The sequence below is a fragment of the Bos grunniens genome, chromosome 16, assembly GCF_055505025.1.
Source record: "Bos grunniens cultivar Pamir isolate PY7600 chromosome 16, Bosgru_T2T1.0, whole genome shotgun sequence".
NCBI classification, from domain to species: Eukaryota; Metazoa; Chordata; class Mammalia; order Artiodactyla; family Bovidae; genus Bos; species Bos grunniens.
This window is the reverse complement of record NC_141180.1, coordinates 43,492,201-43,516,962: the sequence shown is the minus strand read 5'-3', so window position 1 is coordinate 43,516,962 and position 24,762 is coordinate 43,492,201. Positions and strand designations below refer to the sequence as shown.

Here is a 24,762-nt window from a genome sequence, read left to right as displayed (position 1 = left end):
TGTTTCTAAGGCCCTTTCCAGTTTTACTATCCTATAGTTAAAATAGAAACCAAGACAAATAAATACATGGTTTTATAAACACAAAAATGAATAAATATCAATTATGTTGTGAGTTCAAAGACACAAATCATGTCTTAGATTCATTTATTCCCTAAGGAGCATCATATACTTTCTTATATGTAGCAGGTGGTAAGAAAATATCTGTTGACTATATTTTAAGTTTATGTGTGATTGGTTTCACAAATAAGTAGATGGACTGAATTACTTCAAAGGCTCTTTCCAGTTCTACTAATTTATTCTTAAAATATGAATCAAGTCCAATAAATAGTATAGTAGACCAATGAGATTTTAAATTCTTGTCTTTGATCTATGAATTCACTTCAAAGCCTCATATAATTTCTTCCACAGCAGGTGTTCAAGGAAATATCTGTATATTGTATTTATTTTATTTGCTCTGTTTTTCAAGTAAGTTTTTCCATATTATAACATGAATGAGTTACTTTCACAACTCATTATTATATCTTTCCACTTCTACCTATCTCGTAAAAACAAGTGAACAAATGGGAAATGGGTATGTAAGTGAGCAAAATATTTTGTTCTTTAGTTTTTGTCAATGAGACTTAGCTTTTCCATAATTTAGACTTCATGAATAATAAAATTAAAAAACCCAATACTAACCTAGTTTCATGTATACTAATATATGTTCTAGGTTTTCTATATTAAAATCAGAAAGACAAAATTAATTTGAATTAACTGCTGAAGAAACTCTACTCACAATGTAATTATAGCATATGTTCCACCATTAATCAAAAAATCATAGTTAATAACTTTGGGAAGCAACCTTTCAGGCACATGGCATGAAATAAAAAAGGTGATATTCTTTTTATAAATTTTAAAGGTAGCACTATCACGTGAAATACTCAAGAGTTTACAAGGGGGAAAAAAGGGGCAGGAAAAAAATAAAATTTATATGCACTCTATATAAGCATGTAACTCCTAATGAAACTCATTAAATAGAAACACATGATTTTTGCCAATTCATTTGTACTTTATGCTTCTTTTTAATAGAAATTAAGTTAGTCAATTAATGTACATAATGCAGTGTTTGTTTTCCAGTCTAGGTGCTTTTCAGCATTCACTTTTGAGTCTCATGGTAAATGGTACTCAGCATCGGGATGTGGTTTGATGAGTGAACAGGGTCAAGCATCAACTGTACTTAACATAGGACAGAAGGGGTTCAAGTTAACCTGCAGCTAACAACAGGGAAAATTAAAGAGAGACACAGACCTGCAAACAGTATCAACATGCATTATTAGGCCGAGATTCAAAGTTAACCCAACCCACACAGACGCCTTCTCAACTGAGAGCACACAAGGAGAGGGATGACTTTATCGAGATCCACAGCCATAGAAGTAAGGTTCATCAGGGCGGAATCCATAAGCTGTGGCAGGGCGTCCAAGAATGCCGACAGACTGGCCAAAGCCATCCATTCCAAGGCTAAAAGGAGAAAGAGGAAGAGTCAGTTATATTCTTCATCCCAATGCAGGTCAAGTAAGAGGCCTGGAGATTTACACCTCCGAAATTCTCTCTAGCAGCAAAATAACTTACATGGCTGGCTATTATTGACTTTTTTCTTCTTCAAATTAGTACAGCCATAAAAATGTTTATTAATAACTGTTTAATTCTAATAACATGTTAAAAATGTTAAAAATCTCTGTCACCAGGCATCATTCAGGGCAAAGAGAAAGATCAGAAAAGTTTTAATAAATTACATTCATACATGGCTTATATGCCAGAATATGAAAATATTTTACATGTTAGCAAATATCAGTAATAGAATATGGAAATGCTAGGAAATGATAAAATTAAAACTAGTAGAGTTTTGCTATTTATAATAAGATCTCTATTCCATAGGACTAATCCACTATTAGTAAGGACATGCAATTGAGTTTTAGCAGTAATCTCTCACTCAGAGCCAAATCATACAAGACTATGACTAAAGAAGATAAAGAATTTTTTAAAATTTGGAAGTTAGCCAGATTTGATATGCAAATTCTTCTTCTGACTCTTCAATGCAAAAAAAAAAAAAAGACTAAATAGTGCATGTTTTGAGTTATAGCAAGCTGATTTTAACGGTAGATTGAAGTTACAAATGTAGATTGAAACATGGATAAACTATTACTTAAAAATTTTATCTAATAATAAATTTAGAAGAAAAAGCACTTTTAAAGAGTCAGAGAATTATTAAACACTTAGCAAAATGACAAGATACTTATTTTGCCAGGCAAATGTGGCAGCTCTAACATGCTCATGCATAGCTCATGCAGTGAATGCCAGTGAGCTTATTTCCAAACAAAAGAAATTATTTATAATGCAGAAATGTAAGCTTTGAAAAATAAATATATTTAAATGATTTAAGACTGAGATTATGCTAAATGGAAAGACACTTTCCCCTTTATCAGCAAAATCTCAACGATTAAAAAATATATTCATATAGGCAGTAACTTCCTCTTACAACATAAGATTATAAGTTAAAACACTTCAGAAGTAACTATTAAAATGTTAAGGTTTTAAATAATTTGTGTGCATGTGTTGGATTAGGACTAAATACTAAAAATAAAGGGCATATGTTAATAATTTATGTGAATATACCTTGCAGGGGAATGGGATTTCTGAAATACAAGGTTTATGTTAGAATCTGTAATGAAAGATCCTGGACAGATCAAACTTTTGGGCTCCTTCTATATCAAAAATTGTGTCTGTTATTTCTAAAAGCTGTTTGAAATTTTTAAGTCTGAATTTTATTTTGAAATGCCAAAATGTAAGTATGTCCTTCCCACTTTGGTCCCATGAAAAAAAAGATTAAATTTTCTGATAAAGGGAAATTATTACCCTAAGAGGTAGCTTTAAAGATGTTTTAGAAATTAATGGAGTCCATGACTAGACACATCTGTATCAGTTTAAAAACAGGAAAAGTTGGCCATTGAAAAATTTTCCCTTGAAGCACTAAGGCTAACAAATACTCATGTAACTAAACAACTCTCAATTACATAAAGGATGGCTATATAGCCTGTGGATTTTAGCTCCTTTCCTTTTTCATCTTTCAGCTACTTCCTCCTTACATTTTAAAGCATCTCTTCTGAAGCTAAATAGCAGGAGACTTAGGTAAAACTCGATTTAATTTTGTCTTTATCAGTCTAGCAGCTGTGGTGAGACTACTTTCAAGAACTTGGAAACAAGAGGCATATGATTGATCAGTGAATATATATGCAAAAGTGCCTTCAAAACAGAACATCTCACAACAGAACAATATGACCGCAATTCTATCTAAAACGTGATGATGATACTGAGAAGAGAGTCTGTCAGCCATGTTGGCACAGAATAAGGAGCTCTTCAGAGGCAACGCTGTAGTAGAACCAACCCAAGCAACTCCTTGGTGTGACTTATAACATCATCAGGTCTACATGACCATTTTCACAGGCTTGTCCTCATTGAAGAAGGGGCCTCAACAAAGGTTCTGAGTCTGAAGTTATTATATATTCAAACTGCAAAGCTATTTTTTATTTCTATGACCAATAAGCAAATGTCTAATTACTCTTTCCTCATATGACCTGCCAACAAGACATTAAGTTTATCTGCCTGATAATTATACTTTCATTGTAAATTGACAAATGGATATTGTTTTTATGTCAGTCACATTTTTTGATAAGAATTATGTATCCCCATGTCAGTGAAAGTAAGACCAAACCTTGAACATCAGAGTTTGAATTTCCAAGCCTGCAGCTTTACTGTGATAAATTTTTATTTATGCACTCAACCCAGTGACAACACACAAGCCGATTTTTTGAAGTTCCATAAATACCATTTGGGAAAATTTTTCAAATAAGAGAATTTGAAATCAACTCATAAAACGAGTTTTTCTAAAATTATCCATCATGATCGAATTGCTGTTTAAAGAATATCTGAAACATTGTAACCAGTTTGGGTGATAACTCTCACGTAAGTCCTACATCCTTTTATATTATGAAAGATCAATCATATCCCTACAATTAATATCTTCTAAGTAAAATTAACTCTGAAACAGAATAGTTTGATTCTTTAGTCACTTATTTGGTTCTAATATAGTGGGGAAGTTAGACTTCTGGGGATGCTAAAACCTGGAGATAGATATTCTTTTGGGACATGTGGATGCTTTATTTTCTCCCTTGGCATAAAGATGTAGCCTTGTTAATGCTGAATCTGGTTCAAAACCAGGAGAGCCTAATGTAAGTTTTCCGAATAGAAGCAGATAGATTATATAAATTCTGCTGGAAAGGGATAGACACATGAAAATAAAAGGAAGTGTCACAGCAAAAACTGTCTTTTCCTAATCCACTAAGACTTGACTTAAGAGTACACAGTATTAAAGCCACTTGCACGCCGTCACCAGGGCCCTTGCGAACCAAGAGAAACTACTGTGATATGCCGTACCTGCTTTTGCTCTATGTGACCAACCTGCTTCAGACGAGACTTCGTGTATTTGGCTGTTTATATTGGAATTTTACCCAAACTTGCATGTGTGTTTCTGTAAGTAGGTATTCTCTTCCTGGTACCCTAACCTACATAAAAAGCTGTGTGTTCCTTTAGATTAGAATATGCCACCACTAGACCACGTTTTCTTTACAAGACTGATTATGTGGTGTCATTTCACCTTTACTTAACCTCAACATCCAGATATCATATTTTAGACCTCTCAATTAGAAAAATACCAAACGCAAATACTGTTTCTTGAAAATATATAATTCTAAAGAAAATGGCTACTGTTTGCTGTGAAAAGACACCTAGGAAAGGTAAGACCCCCTCCAATCCATTTGCTATTAAGTTTCCTGTCCCAAGAACAATGATTTTGGGGTACTTAGAAAAAATAGTAAGTTCTTCCTAAGTAAAAATATATATTTAAAGTTCAAATTAAAACCACACCTAGGTTTTATTTTTAAACAATCATTTAGAGATCTAATTAGCATTCAGCAAGCAAAAGACTAAATTTTCTGTAATATTTACAAGGCTTCAGAATAAATTTTCAACAGCATTCATTAGAATTCTAAACTTGAGATGATTCAGAGAGGGAGGAAAAAAAGAAATCCAGATATGACAAGTGATGCTTCACATGCAGCACATGACAAGGGTATGGCAGCCAGCAGGGAGTCCTAGGCACTCCGAGGCGCTGCTGAGACTTCTGTGCCAGAGAAGATGGCATTCCTGTAGAAACAGAAAAATCACCTACCTCTGGCTGTTTGTGAGGCTTAATTAGTGCGTATTTGTAAAGCACTTTGAAATCCTTGGGTGAAAAGTGCTGCATAAGTGAAAAGCATTATCATTATTTTATTAATGTTAGATAAAAGCAATGCAAGTTTTTTCTTCTTTGAAATTTCCACGTCAGCAAAACGAATGCAAAGCAAATCATGAATATGTTAGTGGATACTGCAGGAAAAAAAAAGGATACACTCAAGTCAAGTTCTCTTTTCACAGACGCATAGTATCTTTGACTTGTAAACATTCTTAGAAATAATCTATTCTACCCTTTCATTCACAACACCTTTTACAGGGTCTATACAGTTCTTGTCATAACACTTCCATCATACTACACTGTCAAGGCAGTTCACCCCTTCTATAGATATATCAAACCATTAGAAAGTTCTTTATGATAGTGAGCTGAAATCTGATTCTATTGGTCCTAGAATTACCTTCTCAAACCACACAAGAAGTCTAATTATTCTTTAATATGACTACTTTACAACTCTCACTTAATCAATCCTCATGACATGATCTCTAAAATCATTTGCTTTCTAAAGCATTTTGATTTTTTTTTCCAGTATTTATCTTAAAATAAGCTGAAATGAAGGCAGTACTTATGTGGTCTGAAACCAGCATAGAACATAAAGATGAGATCCTGTTTCTGACTCTTCGCTAATATAGGCCCAAACTGTGTTGATCTTGAATGAAAATTTTAAGGTATCATTACTGCAATATGGCTTACATTGACTGTGTATGTGTACAACTGTGTGTAATATACACATGGACACACATGAAATTGATAACTTAAAACTACCATGTTTAATTTCATGTTTTTAGCTTGGGTCTTTCTTTGGGGATTCTGTTCTCCCTATGCTAAAATCTTTCATGACAATATATTTACAAGTAGGAAACAGTGATATATTAATTATCTATCTTTGTGATCTATAAGATAATACTGAAGGCTGGAATTCTTTTGGGATTGTCAAGTGAAAGGATTTAGCATTTTTTGGAGGAAACAGCTCCAGGATATTATAACACTGTATAAAATAATTTAGTAATAGTCTTCTAGAACAGCTCATTCTTTTTATTAATTACTCCAGTATACTGATCATAGAACCAAAGTCAGTATGTTTATCTTTCTTTCTAAGTAGACTGTAAATTTATCATCAGATAAATTTATATTTTCAGCTTAAGTATGATTTGTCACGGGAAGTTTATGTCTATGTCCTTTGTACATCCATCCATTCAAATAGTACATGAGTTTCTATAATGTGCTAAATATAGTGTTGAGAGTCAATGTTAAAAACAAAGGATGTGGTGCTTGGAAGGCAGTAAAATAAACAAGACATGGTCCCTGACCATGGATTGGCGGCAACTAACACGGAAACAAAATCTGATAATATGCTGTGTTACCCTAGTACATTTATAAATTACCACAGAGGAGAATAGGATCAAACATTTAATACAATGTGAGAATATACCAGAGGTTGTACAAATTGTTACAGGAGAATCTCAAGAACTACAAAGCCTTTATAGAAAACACTTTGCCTTTTAATGTATCTGTCACTTCCTGACATAGTAATTTGTTGTAAGCACCATGAATGGTAAGAACTATCTTATCTATTGCCTTCCCACTAGCATCTAATATTATTTCTGACATGGAATGGAATTTCAAAAAGCATTTGATTGCATGAATGGATGAATCTTAAAGGAAAAGCAGGATTTCACAAGTGGAAAGAGAAAATTCCTGGTAATGTGACAGCCTGAGCAAGAGAAAAGGCTGAAGAAGAGCAAACGATTTGCAATGGAAGCAGCAGCAGGAGATAAAAGGTAGAAAGAGGGAATTTTAAGACTGGATTTTGAAAGCTCTTCATATGCCACATGCGTGTGTCCATGCTAAGTCACTTCAGTTGTGTCTGACTCTTTGTGACCCTATGGATTATAGCCCTCCAAGTTCCTCTGTCCATGGGATTTTCCCAGCAAGTATACCAGAGTGGGTTTCCATGCCTTCCTCCAGGGGATCTTCCCAACTCAGGGACTGAACCTGTGTCTCTTACATTTCCGTATTGGCAGGCGTGTTCTTCACCACCAGCACCACCTGTGAAGCCCTCATATGCCACACTAAGAATCAAATACTTCTGGAGAATTGTCAGTGGTTTTTAAGAAGGGAAACAACTTACTTCTGTGTTTTAGAAAGATAACTGGGGTGACAAGCAGTTGAGAAGCAACAGCACAGGGCACATTTAAGAGAATATTAAGGCTGTCCATATGTGAAGTACCGTAAGTCTGCAGAGGCAATGGCAGAACTAACTATGATCAGATATGCTACATTTCATGACAAAAAGGTATCTTTTCTCTTTTGAAATGGATTTTTAAGCTATACCTTTACTATTTATTAACTGAGAATGAAGAGAAAGAATTTCAAAAATGGCCAAAAGTTTGAAGCTATAATTAACTGGAATGAAACATTTTTTACCCCTTTAATATGGGAATATGTTTCATCAAATAACTAAGAGGTTGTAGTACTCCATGTATTAATAGAAGAAATCAGACTGTAGAAGCAGTTTGTCTTTTTATTGAATAGGAAGAGTTGGGTTATTCTGGCACAGAGAAACATATTTTTTTCTGGAAAGTCATATATATAGCAACAAGAGAAGTGTGGATTGAATGAGATAATGCCTATAAAACTATACCTAACACTTGTATGTTGTTGCTGTTGTCGTTCAGTCGGTAAGCCATGTTCGACTCTTGAGACCCAGTAGACTGTAGCCTGCCAGGCTTCTCTGTCCATGGGAATTCTCAGGCAAGAATACTAGAGTGGGTTGCCATTTCCTTCTCCAGGGGATTTTCCCGACCCAGGGATCAAACTTGCGTCTCCTGCATTGGCAAGTGGATTCTTTACCACTGAGCCATCTTTGAATACAATACAAATGAGCCACATTTATATGCATTATAAATAATGATGCATTATTTAATCAAAATCTAAGTGTTTGCAATTTACAGGTCTACCACTAGATGGAGAGCTTGCTTTATCACTGAGTACCACTTTTACAAAGTTTGAAAGCAAGCTTCATCAAATTTAAGCTTCTCAGCATATTTAACATTGACAGAATGTGGTTTCCATTGCTTTTTCATATAATTTATATCTTCAATTTATATATTTGATATAATTTATATATATTTAAGCAGTTGAATTAAATAGGAATCTCTTATCATTCATTTATAAAAAGTTTGTGAATGAGGCAGCATATGAAAAGAACAGAGGATGCTGATTGTCCTGGACACTGAAAAATGTACTGCATTTATAATGTTAAAGTACTACTGTCACAGGAAAGCTTCTAAAATTATCATTTAACTTGTCAATAACACTTTGTTTCTATAAATGTATATACAGTAGATAGATATTTTAGGTTGCTCAAAGGTGTTACTTTTTGTTTTTGGCTTGAGCCTTTGTATTATTGAGAAAATGAGTAGAGTGAAGCAGTCTTTTAATGAGTTTCACCAATATATGTAATTTAGCTGACACTTTCCATTTAGTTTTCTTTTAATCTTTTATATGCATGATTATCACCTTTTCCTTTATTCTGATAAAATTAAATGGCTAGAGAATCTTCAAAAAATCATATTCTTTGTGAAATCAAACTAAGTAATAGTTTTCTCAAAATTAAGGGTAAATGATAGTAGGAGTGGGAGGTTGTATTTAATGTATAAATTTGGAACTACTAAAAATTTTTTTTGGAAAAGACACCTGTCAGTTCTAAGGGGAAAATACCACCTCAGGGGCAAATCCTTTCAATTTCAATTTAGTTACTCTACTCAGATGCTTCAGATAAAAACCAATTTGTACTAATGATAGAGAAAGCATGTGTAAAATAGTCATTGATATATTTCAAATTCAAAGAAGTTCCATTTCATAGACACTCTCCTAATATCATTCAATTTATACTTATTATACATCTTAATTTGTTATTTAACCCATCTACAAGCCTAGTTTAATAATTATATTTTTCATGTGGAGATATTACAGTTGGTACTTTTTCATATTATATTATCTAGCCCTTTTTATTTTTAAAAAACTTTTTACAATCTCATTTAGATTCTTATATTAACTCCAGTTCTTGGGCACCCTAGGTCTTTTGCCATTGCTTCTGACATTTCTTCATGACAGTCTCTTTCTTCATGAGCTTCATAATTTTTTACTGTGTTCAACTTTAGGTTTTTTTATTGTTTTTTGCCTGTCTGCTAGCTGTTGAGCTTGGGAACACTTCTACTGAGAGGTTCCATATTTATCATACATCAAGGTCCTGGGTTTCACTGTCCTGAAACCATTTGAAAGATAATTTCTTGACTTGGGGTTTCCTGAACTAGATGTATAGTATAAATTCTGACTCCACATGTTTGCATGGACCAAGTGTATGATTCCTCTCCCTCATGAGTGACTATCTTCCCCATCTAAGACCCTATCTAGGGTCTGAGGGCAGAAGACACGTTTTAGTTACTTTTCTGGGCTGGTGAATTAAAATCATCTAGTCCTCTTTTCAACTGAAGAGAAAAAGGCAGCTTGTTGAAGTTCCAGGCTCTATATAGGGAATTTAGAATTCAGTTTTATCTTTCTATACCATGTAACCTATACCTAGTTCAATATTCTTGTGGTAGTTCTTTTGTGTGTGTCATGTAGGGTTATATTCTACCTTTTCTATATCTATATAGGAAGGGGTACCCAAGTCAGGTTAGTTTACCATCTTGCTGGAGTCCCTTCTACTTTACTCTTATTAATCTGCTTTGCACATCAAAGGAAACAATTTATAAGTCCTATATTTCTGTGACTCAAAACTGGCTTTCTTGAACAGAACAATGACTTGAAAGAAATGACTGGAGCTGACAAAAGATATTTTCTTTTCTCTTATCTGTAGCAGTGTTGTAGCGCTCTAATAGGTGCCTCATAGAAGTTGTCAGATGTGACTGTGATGCTGGAGTGAATTCTTACTGAAATCTATAATGGTCTCAAAAGTTCTATAGCAATCTTTTAATGAAAGTATATCATCTTGTAATTTTTAACTTGAATTTCTTCAATTTAGTACAAGGACTTCTTGAAATTAGCAGTTCTATAATATCAAGTAATGCCTCAGTTCATACCACCAAATGTTAAGGGAACTTGCTGAGCTGCTTAAGTAACCCCTAGGTCAATAAACTGAGTCATTAGCACCTCTTTTAAAGAATTGTTTGTCTGTTACTGGTTCAACATTTATATAATCTGTCATAATACTTTGGTTTTTTTAAGGTACAAAAATTACTGCTGTAGGCTTAAAGTAGAAAGTTTAAGTAGCGATGTTTTCACAGTGATAGTTTGACCATACTGTCTGGTATCGAGTGAGTTAAAGCCTGAACACCACAGCTAATTACTATATAATGCTAACCTTAGTTGCTGGTTCATTTTGAGACTCTTTAAAATATGAACTGTGTATTTTACCCCTATGCACTCTCTTAATGATTTGTTTTTTTAGACTGAAATCACTTCCAGCCATCAGTTAGGCTCTTGGTCTCTACATATGCACTTCTCTAAGCACAAATATTTCTTTTTCCTATTGGTCTGCCAGCTCTGTCAGAGCAAATTTCACTTTAAACTAAATGCTATGATACTTAAAACCTCTTGGATTACTCAGGCTGCTAGTGTGATCTATGACCTTCCAAGAATGACAGCTGAACTTTCCAATTTGCTTATACTGCTTGGGGAACTAAAAGCACATGCCAAAGAGAAAAATGTTTCTGATGTTGAACAGAGAGGAGAGTTCTTGTTGGAGGTGGGAGCAGGAGACTATTAAGTACTGAAAAATACTAATAAGAAATGAAAAGAAACTAAACATGCTGTAAAGTCTAAGAGCGCGAGCGTAATTCAAAAGTTAATGCTGGCATTAAAAACTTTTTAGTCCAGTTAAAATATGAATAATGACCTTCAGTAACTGAAATTTAAACACCAACCAGAATCTTAGGAAGATAATGCACTATCAAAATGAACAAGTTCAAGAGATGGAACCAAAATGACCACAAATACCACACCTAATGGGCTATATCAACTTCCCATCATTCTTTATAAAACACACAGAAACCCGACATCTAGATATAATTGAAGAGGTAAGGTAATATCATATCTAATATGCATGTTACCCCTACTGACATATCAGTCTCTTCTAAATTAAAAATTAATGTTATGCTTCTGGTAAAACCTGGTCTACAAAGTCCTTAAATAAATAATACAGTTTGGGAATATTTTTATACAGTTTTGAAACTTTTAACTTTCTTTTACTACCTTTCATAAGAGGTACACAAATGTTAGTTGTAAAAAAAAAATCTTAAAAATCTTATCAAATATATGTTAATATAAAGTTTCCAATTTATGCCCTAGTCTACTTATTTATTTGTCTCAGTAATTTTTAGGCTAAGCAGCCTTCAAATTACCTTTGGCTAATAAAAATCAAGTGGTGATTGATAAAGACCTTTTTTCATAGCTAAATCAAATTAAATAATATTTTCCTAAAATTGAGGGCACAAATGTGGATACTAGAAACTATATTTAAACAAATTAAAAGCGCATGTTTTTAACTTGATTCTAAATGAGTTTATAATATCAAATATACAACGAGCATTTCCTTACATTATCATGACATTCTGTTTTTTAATAAGAAGATTGATTTATTCTTTAAATTCTATAGTGCTTTACAATTTTCAAGTTTCATACACATGATTTCCCATGATCCAATAAAAACACCTTTGCCCCCACCCGCATCTTGCCCCTCCCCCTCCCCCTTCCCTCTGGTAACCACTAGTCTGTTCTCTATATCTGTGAGTCTGCATTTTTGTTTTATTCACTAGTTTGCCGTATATTTTAGATTCTGCATAGAAGTGATATCATACAGTATTTACTTTTTTCTCTGTCTGACTTATTTCACTTAGCATAATTAAAACATATACTCGGCAGTGATATACAGGTATATTCAGCCACTAACTCAGTAGTTTCAGTAATCAATACAGGTCAGATAAATATTCAATAGTTATTTAGTGCCTTCTAGAGCACTTAATGGAGAAGGCAATGGCACCCCACTCCAGTACTCTTGCCTGGAAAATCCCATGGATGGAGGAGCCTGGTGGGCTGCAGTCCATGGGGTCGCTAAGAGTTGGATACGACTGAGCGACTTCCCTTTCACTTTTCACTTTCATGCACTGGAGAAGGAAATGGCAACCCACTCCGGTATTCTTGCCTGGAGAATCCCAGGGACGGGGGAGCCTGGTGGGCTGCCGTCTATGGGGTTGCACAGAGTCGGACATGACTGAAGTGACTTAGCAGTAGCAGAGCACTTAAGATCTCAGAACATTACATAATACACCAATATTGCATTTAGCACTAGAAGAACAGGTACCAAAGTAAATCTCTACTCAAATTTTATAAACTCTCTTGGTTCCCGAGAATGCATTTATTATATTATAGGTCTGTACAAAAGAAGGTAAATTCATTTTCTACTTAGGTCTAAGGCTAATTTTCAGTTGTCAAGATACAACCTGATTGAAGCCATCCTGGTCAACCAGGTTGCAGTCTTGTGATGCTGAAACAAGGTATTTCTAATATTTTCTTCATAGGATGGGGCTAAGCACCTTTTGCAAGCACTGACAAGCAAATTCAGTGCAGACTGGAATGCAGAAGTATACAATTCTAAAGATTACTTTTCTGACTGTGTCCCCTTACTGTATTTTAAATTGAAATTATTTTCAAAGTGACATAAGGAAACACACTTTTTTTCTTTAATCACTGATATAAATGGCATTTTTCTCCCTTGTGATTATGTTTACAAATTCAGCAAAACAAACTTAAGTATGAGCTTATCAACAACTCCTGCATTTTATTAAAGTTAGTGGGGTGCAATGACCTCAAAACCAGAATATCTGGATATGATTTATGTCTCTACTGATATAACTTGTTTCAGTCTTTATCTGTAACTTTCTTTGTCACGATTTTTCTTTTTTTGTGTGTGTGGTAAAATAATAATGGCTATCCCTTTTAACATCTCTCTGCCTTGAGATTATTGTATTTCCAAGTCTCTTACAAGAACAGTACAAAGACTCTTACAGCATGTATTTGGTGTTGTTATTGTTATGACATATGAAAATGATAGAGCCTTCCCTAAAAATACTTAAGAAATTCTGGCTCCTGCCATATAATCCAGACTGTTAAGAGATATTCTATCATACTTGTCATGCTTCTTACACATGCTTTCTGTTTGCCTTTACAGAGCTCTTACATAATTCATAAAGATTTATGCCAACACATAGGCAACTAATTGTTGTTGCACTAAAATAATGCCATGGCCAATCATATCTTTCTTTACCATAGTGAGACTGGACTGCTTATATAAATAAAATTATTCAATCAAAATCCTTCAGATGCTATGTCAAGATTGATGCAAATGATACAGCACCTTTAGGGATGAATAATATGGGGAAAGTCTCTTTACACGCTTTTTCATCTTATTTTATATTCTGGGAGTTTATTTTGAAAGCAGTAAATCAAGGATAAAGTTTTTCGTTATTCCACACAAATCATCACTTCCCACATCGCATAAATTCCTGTACTTAGGTTTACTGCTATAGTGTTGGCTTTTCTTTGAAAAGGGCACAAGGTTATAAAAGTGTTTAGGGTGGGTATTTTCATTCTGTGATGTTCGCTGTCTTGGGATTGTGCCAACCTGACAATATGGGATACATAAGCAAAGCTGGGCAACTATGAGGAGAATTCTTCAGAGAGATGGGAATGTACCATAAATTTTTGAGATCACAGGCAGTACAGGGTTTTAAGTAGTATTTCCAACGGGCACATAGGTATATCTCTATTAGTTATTTCAAGTATAAAGGACAAGGAAAGATTAAAAATTGATTTAAAATGATGATGGTGCCCACCTGCTGATGAAAAATACTACTTCCTTCCCCCAGATTTTAGAAGAAAAAGGCAAGATGCAACTGTAGGATACTGACATAGTTTCTGTTTTCCCTTAGATTATACAGAGAATGAGTTGAGCTATATTCACCCAATATTTATAAAGTCCTTAAAATCCAGAAATCCTAAAAAAATAAAACATTTTGAGACTTTTAAGAATTCCTGCTTTTTACTACCTCAAGAGATTTCAGCATGGAGTTTAAGCACCCATGTGAATACAGCTTTATGGGGTTTCTTGTATCAGTTTAAGTTACAGTTGTAATTTAAAAATTTACTTGCCTAACTATGATCATAGAAGCCTCCTCCCATCCTTTCACATTTGAGGGGCTCTAAATTAGCCACTTGAAATTGTCCACACAAATCTGGATTCCTTTTTAAGATTGCTTTGCCTTTTAAGTTCTGACAGGCCAATATAAAGGTGCTTTGTTTTTGGCTGGAAAAACCTGAAATGGAAAGATTTCTGAAAGAGTGGGATGTATCAACTTTAGATAAAGCTAAACAAAAAAGACTGGCTTAAAAATATATTAAAGTATGTTATATTATTTGATACAGAATGCAGACTTATGTCCACAAAAGAGATGATATTCAGAAAATCATTAACTATGCTCCTCTCTATATATCTATTCAAAAGACTATTTAAAGCCTTTAATTTTCACTATAAGCACAAGAAAGCATTTGTTGGTTATGCCTCTCTAGTCTGAAATACATAGCTTTTATGTAAAAACCAACATAGACATACACAGATTTTTACGTTCACCAATAATTAATGATAAAAGTATAAAGTTTAGAAAAATACTAATCATTCTTTTCAAACACAAAAACAAAGCATCATTTAAAAATAGATTCTACAGCAGAGTGTCACATTTGTCTCTCTGAAGTAGATCTGAGTTATATTTAGTTGGCAGAGCCGCTGAATACTTAACGAGATTACCAAGTGATTTGGGCTACCACTGAAAAACTTCATATTGGCCTAAAATTCCTACAAGTAAATGAAGGGGGTGATGTAGGATGAGATGGCTGGATGGCATCACTACTCAATGGACATGAGTTTGAGCAAACTCTGAGAGCTAGTGAAGGACAGGAAACCTGGTGTGCTGTCGTCCATGGGTTCGCAGAGTTGGACATGACTTAGAGACTGAACAACAACAACAAAATCTACAGGATTATAGTTCATAGTTAATCCCCTTAATTCCAGAGTTCCCTTCCATAACCCTCAATGGAGGCTTACTGCCTTTTTTTAAAAATGAGAAAATCTAATGCATTTTAACAAATCTAAAACTCTTTCAATTAAAAATTTTCAGAATTCATCAACAGCTATGATATCAGCATTAAAAAAAGATCAATGACTAAACTGTTTTCTCTCTTGTTTCCTTGGAAATATCTACCTAACCATACCTACCTCCTTCCTTCCCTATCTACCTTACTATGTAAAATGAAAGCTTTCTACTGAGTAAATCTTTGCTCATGAGATAGGAGACATCAGAAAGCAAAATTTACATCAAGCTCTTTGACACAATATCTCTTCAAATCTCACTATTCAAATTATGTTTTGTAGGACACTGACATGTTTCTAAAGAGGCGTTCTATTACATAGGTACAAAAAGCTGTTGTCTGAATCAGTCCCTCCAAAGTGCTTACTGTTATAATGAAGTAACTGAATTCTAGTGAATCATCAGACCATTAAAGAGCAGTATTATTAAACAGCCTATATAAAACTCAGGAGGTTGTATTTTAATAATAATGTAATTCTTTGCCAAATATTGCACTGCTTAGGTTAAAATGCAAAAATATTAATCTGTTTACTTATTTATCTAAGAAAATTCATCACAATATCTTTAAAATTATTTTTATTTTTTCTGGTTTTGAAATATTATTGACATATAATATTGTCATTAGATTATCTTTTTCCTTCTGGAAGAAAATGTTAAAGGTATAATCTTTTGTTAACAGAAATAAGTTAACAAATAGCATGCTCTTAAAAAAGTGTCTATGATATTATGGTATTCTTCTCTAATGATTAATTGGTGTTGTCTAAAGATTAAGGACAAGTAAAAAATGTTTAAGACATTTATGTCATGGGGACACACACACACATTTAACCAAGGTGTGAGAACAATATAAACGTTGGCAGGAACATGTAGAAGACCACTGGTATATAAAAACTGACACTGTACTTAGTATTAATTATTTAATTATTTCAAAGCCTGATAATACGATTACTTTTAAAAATCTTTTTAAAGAGTGAAATAAAGAATAATAAATATGATACTTTAAGTCATTTCAAAAAACTTTATTTTAACCCTGAACTATGGATATCCTTTCTCAATGGGAAAAAGATTATTTCTTATTGATTTCTATCCTTTGAGCCCATCCAAGTGTTTCTAAATTAAAAAGGTTACTGAATAAAATAAATTTTAAATGTTAAAAATAAAACATTAAATGTACATTCTTACTTCTATTGTATTTTTATTCAATACTCTATAAAGTTATTTTCATTCATCATCACAGAAACTTTAAGTAAAAATTAAAAGTTTCTTTTGGAAATAAAATAATCTCCAATAGTATATAATCTGTACTTCTGATAAACTGATTATCAACAGGTCAACTAGATAAGACCCAATAATAAGAAAGTAACAAGATCAAAAAACCTTTTATTCATTTTAAGTATGTGGTAAAATTTGTTTCTACAAAACATAGGCTATTTGACAATGAAAACTAATATAAAACTTGCAATATTTGTTTAATAATACTGCTCTTTAATGGTCTGATGATTCACTAGAATTCAGTTACTTCATTATAACAGTAAGCACTTTGGAGGGACTGATTCAGACAACAGCTTTTTGTACCTATGTAATAGAACGCCTCTTTAGAAACATGTCAGTGTCCTACAAAACATAATTTGAATAGTGAGATTTGAAGAGATATTGTGTCAAAGAGCTTGATGTAAATTTTGCTTTCTGATGTCTCCTATCTCATGAGCAAAGATTTACTCAGTAGAAAGCTTTCATTTTACATAGTAAGGTAGATAGGGAAGGAAGGAGGTAGGTATGGTTAGGTAGATATTTCCAAGGAAACAAGAGAGAAAACATTACAAGCTTCTTTTGACAATAATTTTTTAAAGCTAGAGAAAGCTTACATTCAGTATAGATGGTACTTTTCAGTATAGGTATATTCAACTGGATATGTGGTAGTGTAACACATGTGCACTAAGATTTTCTTAAGCATAACAGTCAAGGCAATCACCTTTATGTATACAAATTACTACAATTAAAAAGGCAGTTTTTTATGTTATGTAGGTTACTAAATTTTCCTATTTAGCTTAGGCTCCTACCAACAACTTTATATTACAAGCACATAATACTATATATACATCTTGATTATATATTTAATAAATATTACACATTGTGCATTTGAAATGATTTTATTTACATTTTAAAAAGATCACAATGGTTACTCTGGGGAAAAAATGGATTGCAAGAGAAGGTAAATATGGAAGCAGGGAAGTCAGGAGGCTATTTTGAATGGTTCAGGTGACAGATGATGGTGGCGTGGACTAGGGTACTAACGGTGAATATGGAAAGAAAAGGCCAAGTTTGAGACAGTCTAGTAATGAAAACAACAGGACTTGTAGATGATTTGCACTGGAGATAGTGTTAATAGTGAAGAAAAGGGAGGAACCAGGGGAAACTCTAAAGTTTATGGCTTGAACTTTGGTTGACAGTGACATTTGCTGAAGTGGAAGATTAGAGCAGGCACCTATTTGCATGTGGGAAACCAAAAGTTAAGTCTCATGATTTTACTAAACATTCAATTTGGTATATTAAATAGAAGAGAGGTATCAGATAAAAATACAAGCCTTTAGATAGTATTAACATTTAATGACATGGGATCTGGATGAAACCCTCTATCTAGGTAGTGGGTGCAGTTACAGAAGAGGGCTCCCCTAAATGATAGGGATAGAGAACAGGGTCGAAGTTCTACAGTAACCAGCATTTAGTGGTGAAAAGGAAGTGGCTTATCCAGCAGAGAACACTGGGAAGGAATGGAGAAGATCCTAGGAGGAAAGTTAAATGGGGTGCTTTGAAAGCTGAAAAAGGGCCAGTTTCAAAAAAGCAGGGCCTGGACATGTGTGTCAAACACTGCTGAGAGTTAAAGACGAGAACAGTCCATGGATTTGGCAATTTGAAGCTTATGAATGTTCTGGACAAAACTGGAGAAACAGAAGAGTGAATGGGAGTCTTTTGAGATGTACTGTACGAAGAGAAATGAGAAATGGGTAGAGGTTGGAATGTGATGTTGGGGCAAGGAGTTTAACTTTGGAGATTCCACACTGAGTTTATATGCAGACAGGAATGATTTAGTAGAAGGGAGAAGAATGATGACATGAAAGAAGACTTCAGGAAGGCAAGAAGGGATGGGGTTCCAAGTGAAATGAATCAACTGGACTTTGAAGAAAAAGGCACTTTCTTCACTGTAATAGAGGGAAGAGAGTGAGGTGGAGTAAAAGTAAGAATAGACACCTGGAGGTAAGGAGATAACCTTGGGCAAGCTGCTTAACTCAATAAGCTTTGGTTTTCCTAATGTCTCCTTCTCTGAGTTGTTGTGAAGATCAAATTAGACAAGGGATATAATAATAGCAATTAGCATACTGTCTGGCACTCAGTAAATATATTTCAATAAATGCCACATTATCATTAATCAGCATATCTCAAATTATAGACAGATTTGAAACAACTTTAGAGAATAACATTTTAAATAATACAATTAGAATAAAGACTAAGTCTGTATGGCATTGAAGCCTGCATGTTTCTGTTCCATTCTAGCAATTTCATTTAAAATTGAACTGGATGGTTTACGTTATAGAAATGAACTTTTTGGAGCAGTTTCACTTGTTTAAGATTTTTCTTTCATTTTTTAAAGACCAACAAAAACTTTAAAAAATTGTTTTGTGCAGGGATTTTCTGTGAACTTTCATGTCCAGAATTTTGAATGGGTTATGGACTGTCTGATGCAGATTTAAAAGTAGTGGAAAAACAAAGGAGAAAACTACTTAACAGCCCCCAATACCCTCAAATACAGAGTCTAAAAATTCTGCTTTAGTTTCCATCATTTTTTTCTCACATGCAAACTTTCATGTTATAGTCTAACTACACGTAGATAGGCTTATTTGGAAACACTAATTCTAAAAGCACAAGCTACAGTTTTAAAGTTCAACATTTCTACATTATATCAAATATCTTCTGAAAAGGCAAGGGTAGTGCTATACATCCTTTTCTCTTAAAATTTTCAAGCCATTCTTTTTTCTTACCCTTCTCCTCTTATTGGGGTAACTAACAGGCACTTTACCCAAAGTGTGTCCTCTGTTTTATCAGAAGATCTGACTCTACTTCCCCAATTTAGAATCTTATTCTGTGCTTCAACATATTTTTCAACTGTTGTTTTTATGACAGTTATATAAATCAATGAACTGGTATTACACACTGCTGATGAAAATAGAAATAATTTATTTTGTGAAAACAAGCGGCCATAACAGAAACTGACTTCATTGGTGAGAAACCAGAAGCAGATTTCTTTTATATATTTTAGAACATTTCATATTTATGTATAATGTGATCTATGTAAACATATAATATTAATAAAATATATTTATCAATGCCCATCATCTAAATTGGCATTCTAAAAGTGAATTTCTTGACAGAGATAAGTTCCAGCTACCAACCAGTAAATAAGTCAGTAATAAAGATAATAAGTTTAAGTGAAAAATAAATTTAGCAACATATATTAACTGAATCAAATGATTAATGCTTCAACTGGGGGGGTTTCACTGTAGCAAAAAATAAATGTGACTTTATTGTACTTCACTATGAAGATGTATATGTTTAACAATGTATAAGATTCAGTTTGCTTAAATGTGATTTTGAATTTCCACTGATTTATTCAATAGATATTTATAGCATTTCCAGTATTTGTAAGGACCCATATAGTAAGATGGTTCGGTGGATACCTAAAATGATGTAAGAATAGCTCTTACAATGTAGAGGTCAAGTTTTTTGAAATCCTTTAAATACTATGAAATCTTCTCTGAAGTCAAAAGTGAAAAATAATGTTCTGACTTATTAAATAAACTCATTAAGTGCAAATTTATGTTGAAACTGAATATATAACATAATCCAAGAAATAAAAAAACTAGCTTCTTTATTTGAGGAGAAGGAGAGGTTTGAGCTTTCAAGAGCATTAAACTAGACCTAATTTGAACATTGATGGTAGTACATGTGCATGTGCAGTCACTCCCTCACCCTGCCCCTCCTCATATGCACACCTTTCTCCTCTCAGCTTATTAACATTCTAAATCTTTCTCCCAGGTTTGGCCTTGCAACCACTTACTTGATAAAATAGGTCACGCAGAAAGGAAGAACAACCAATAAAAGGAATTACAAAGACAACAAGATTAAACTGATTGCCCTGTTTTCATACACTGTAGCTGAAATCTGCAAATATGCAGTTGGCTGTGTTTTGGCATTTAACAGCATGCGATCAGTAAGGAGGAGGAAATTTTATTCTCATTAACGGTTGCAGATTTACTGCAGTGAAAAAGGGCTATGTAACTCGAGATGTGACAGTACAGAAAGATCAAAGCCTTGGACTGGAAACCAAATAAACCCTCTGGCTACTTCCTGCAAGGAAAATTCACTTTGGCAATGTAAAACAGAGCCCAGTTAAAAACTACTCTCAGTTTTATGAGCTGTCATAGCAGCTCAAGTGGTTTGGACCGGTTGAGTTTAGAACATTTTATTTCCTTGTTTTTGTCTTAGATACTTCTGTAAGCAGTTTTATAGACTTTAAAACACACACACACACAATAACAAATAAACAAAAAAAGAAACTCTTTTCTTTTGGTTGAAACTGAGAACGTAACCACTAAACTTATTAAAACAGGCAAGTCTTCATTTGCACATTCCTTTCTCATTTACTACAGTTTAATATTTTGCCATTAGATTTATTTGGCAATATACATTTACTTTAATAATTCATCTGTAATCTGTACAATCCCTATTCAAAATAAGTGCAAATCAGTTTACAGAACCCATATGGCTCATATCTGAGGGGTGAGCTATTTGTAATAGCACATCTGGAAGGTCTACGGGCAATATGGAGAATATGGGAATTAATTAACTTTACACTAAAAAACCTATAGGCTCTAAGTTTCAACTATTTTAAAAAATTATTTAAGAAAAAAAATTTGGTTCACGTTTCTAATACAGGGGCTTTCAAAACAATTAATCGTAAATACTTTAAATCACATTGTTAAATCAATCAAAACACAGACAGGCTAGACAAACCGACCCCTAAGTTTAGGAGTAAGCTCAGATTCACTGGATTCAGACTTAAGGGAAATAAAAGATGACATGCTCTATTTTCCTTTCTCTTTTATTTTTCTGGAGGGGTGGTAGTGCTTATCAACCAAATTGCTTATAATTTAAAAATTCTCATTAGATTATAAATAAGCAAGTCTTTGTAATGTGTATCCTATTCTCTTAAAAAAATTCATTTTTAAAAAAAAATAAGAGCATTTTATTGGTCAAATTTATCATAAAAGCAGTCATCCATGCTTAAGGGCTTTATCCTTTCTTTTTAAATTTATAACTCATTTCTGTATATCTGTACAGCCAACAAAAATGCTATTAATACATATTAAAATGAATGAACTTTAACACTGGATAATCACACTTAAATGGTGGTGATATAATTAAGTTCCTAGTCATGACTGGATGAACTCCCATGTCATTTCTTCTGGTACAAAACTACACGGTAATTGATGTGTTAACATTTTTATAGAATCTAGTCATATTCAGATTACTTATTAAATTTATAGACTCAATTATACTGAAATTCTTCTCCTAAATGAAAGTCCCAATAAAGAGACAGCAAATTTGGTTTTCTTTGGGAGGATCTTTGGATTTTACACACAGCTAACATGCCTGCCTCCAAAACCCAAGCTCAGATCACCAGACTGAAAATTAACAAGAATTTGATGAGAGCAGTTCTGCAGCCAACTTCTCTTGCTTCTAAATTTCCAAAGGAAAGCAAATCACTTAAAATATTTTTTTCAAGTCAGTATAAATTTTCTAGGATAAAATATCTTCCCAGGTTTCCAGTATTTTAAGTCTTGATTTTTGGCTTGAATTTCTATATTTCAGTAAAGTTTACAATTTGCTAATGCTGATGTGTGATAATCTAATAAAATCTGGCCTTAAAAGTTATAGGCCCAATTTACTAATAAAACGTAATTCAATTTTCCTTGGGAAATGCAAATCATTAGTATCCAAGCAGTAGAACTGAATTGAATTCCTTTGCCTTTTTTAAGGTTAAAAAGTTTTCTCTATTAAAAAGGCTTAACAAAGAAGTCAACTAAGACTAATATATAAGGATTCACTTATAGGCATAATACAATAGCATCATGTATATAAACATTTACATTGGTTAATTAGCTAAATAAAAGATTTGCTGGAGACATTAATCCTTGTAGACTGAGATTATCCCACTCATTTCATCCTCATTTTTTGTTCAACTGGATTAATCTGTAGAGAACTTAATGAACTACTTAACACAGTTTAATGGTAGTGAACTAGTTACTTGATGTGTTAATAAATTTTAGCAATTTGTCTCCAAGAAATCTAAACACCAATTTTCAGTAAACCATATACAGTGTATTAATGCAAAATAAGTAAACAATATACTGTATTGTACAACAAAATCTACATATCTTACTCTGAATTTTAATAACATTTACTCTAAACTTTCTAAAGCATAGTTCACTGTTACACTAACATATCTGCTTGCCATTTGGAGGCAGTAATGGTGTAATACTAAGAATCTCTGAGCCTTAATTTCTACATTTGTTAAAACAGGGTCAATACTACTTTGCCCTATATACCTTACACACTGTTGATGATCAAACATGATGAAATAAATGTTAGCTTTTTTGTTGTTGTTTAGTTTAGTTGCTAAGTCGTATCCAACTCTTTTTGCAACCTCATGGACCGTAGCCCACCAGGCTTCTCTGTCCATGGGATTTCTTAGACAAGAATACTGGAGTTGCCATTTCTGTCTCCAGGGGAGCCTCCTGACCCAGGGATTGAGGTGGATTCCTACCACTGAGCCTCCAGGGAAGCCCAAATGTTAGCTACATGCAAGTTATTAGTATTTGTATAATAAGATTTAGACAAAAAAAGTGCCTTAAATTTTATTCTTTGAAACTCTTAGAAGGCTCCTAAGACATTCCATCTTCTGAGATTAAAAAAAATAAATAACTGGCATAATTGTTGAGAGTATTTAGAGAGAAAAAAATGTAATGCGATTTAATGTAAGGACTGTGTTAGAGCAAGAGTCTCATGCTTAAGAAAACATTTGTTTGCACTGGTTTGCTTCTCTCATCAGAACTGTCACATAGCTATTGCCACTCTTGGTCTCCTGTTTTCACTATCCACTAATTAAACCATTTCATTACCTTAGATGGAATTTTACTTATCACAGAGTATTATTTCCTATAAATAGTTTTATTCACTTCAAGAAATTTTACCATGCATTTCTGATTGGTTAATAAAGATGGGAAGAACTTAAAATTATTTCTACTGGTTATACTTAGCTATAGCAATTATTACTGAGCCTGAAATAACATGTTTATATATGCTAAAATAATGTCATTTGGACAACTGAATATAATTATAATAAAAATTTGCACAAGTTTGGATATGCTTAGATCAAATCATACACCCTGAAAAGGAGTAACTTTTAAAAGTAAACAGGATATTGTCTTATTACCCAAGACCATGGTTTAGATTCTGTTGTATATGTTTTAATCATGATTTAACAAAATTCCATTTAAGCTGAAAAGCAATTCTTGCAAATATCCCAACTTCAATACAGCTAAGATCAAGTATTAGAAAACTTCACAATAATAACATTTATTCCACAATTAGGTAAGTGGATCTCACTACACTCAATGAATCTATTTTCTTTGACACACAATTATTTACTCAGTCTTTATCTCTGATTATTTCCTGAGGATAAATTCTTAGAAAAGAAATTACAGAGTTAGGGAATTTTAGGCTTCTGTTTTCTGTTACCAAATATAGTTCACTGAGGTTTTGTCCATTTAAATGCCCACAAGAGGTGTATCACAGAACCTCTTTGCTCCCATGTGTGGATATTAGCATTAAAAATTATTTTGCAACTGATAGGTGAAAATGGAAACTGGCTGCTTTATTTGTATTCACCATGACTGGAAAAATTACTAAAGTTAGAAGTTTTTTTAAAGACTTCATGAAGCATGTTCTCCTCTGAGAAACAGTTATAGGGAAAGAAATTAGGAACAAAAAAGTTACATACTTAATAAAGCAGTGATTTTAATGATTATCTTTAAAAGTTCTAATAAGTATTTCATAATAATTTATTTAGTTCTTAAAATGCTGCGGAGCAAATGGCTGGTCTCAATATCTATCAAA

General features: G+C 33.3%; 1 protein-coding gene across 3 annotated transcripts in view; it reads right to left on the bottom strand.

Moving 5' to 3' along the window:
• Nucleotides 1–1,027: 1,027 nt before the first annotated feature.
• KIFAP3 (kinesin associated protein 3) overlaps nucleotides 1,028–24,762 on the bottom strand; it is a 152,299-nt gene continuing 128,564 nt past the window's right edge. For 2 of the 3 annotated variants that reach the window (XM_086344758.1, XM_086344756.1), the window contains exon 20: nucleotides 1,028–1,497. In XM_086344758.1, the coding sequence (XP_086200884.1) occupies nucleotides 1,389–1,497 (109 nt within the window). In that variant the 3' untranslated portion in view covers nucleotides 1,028–1,388. Of the gene's footprint in view, nucleotides 1,498–5,263; nucleotides 5,333–24,762 lie in introns of all 3 variants that reach the window. The other variant, XM_086344757.1, reaches the window with a different exon arrangement.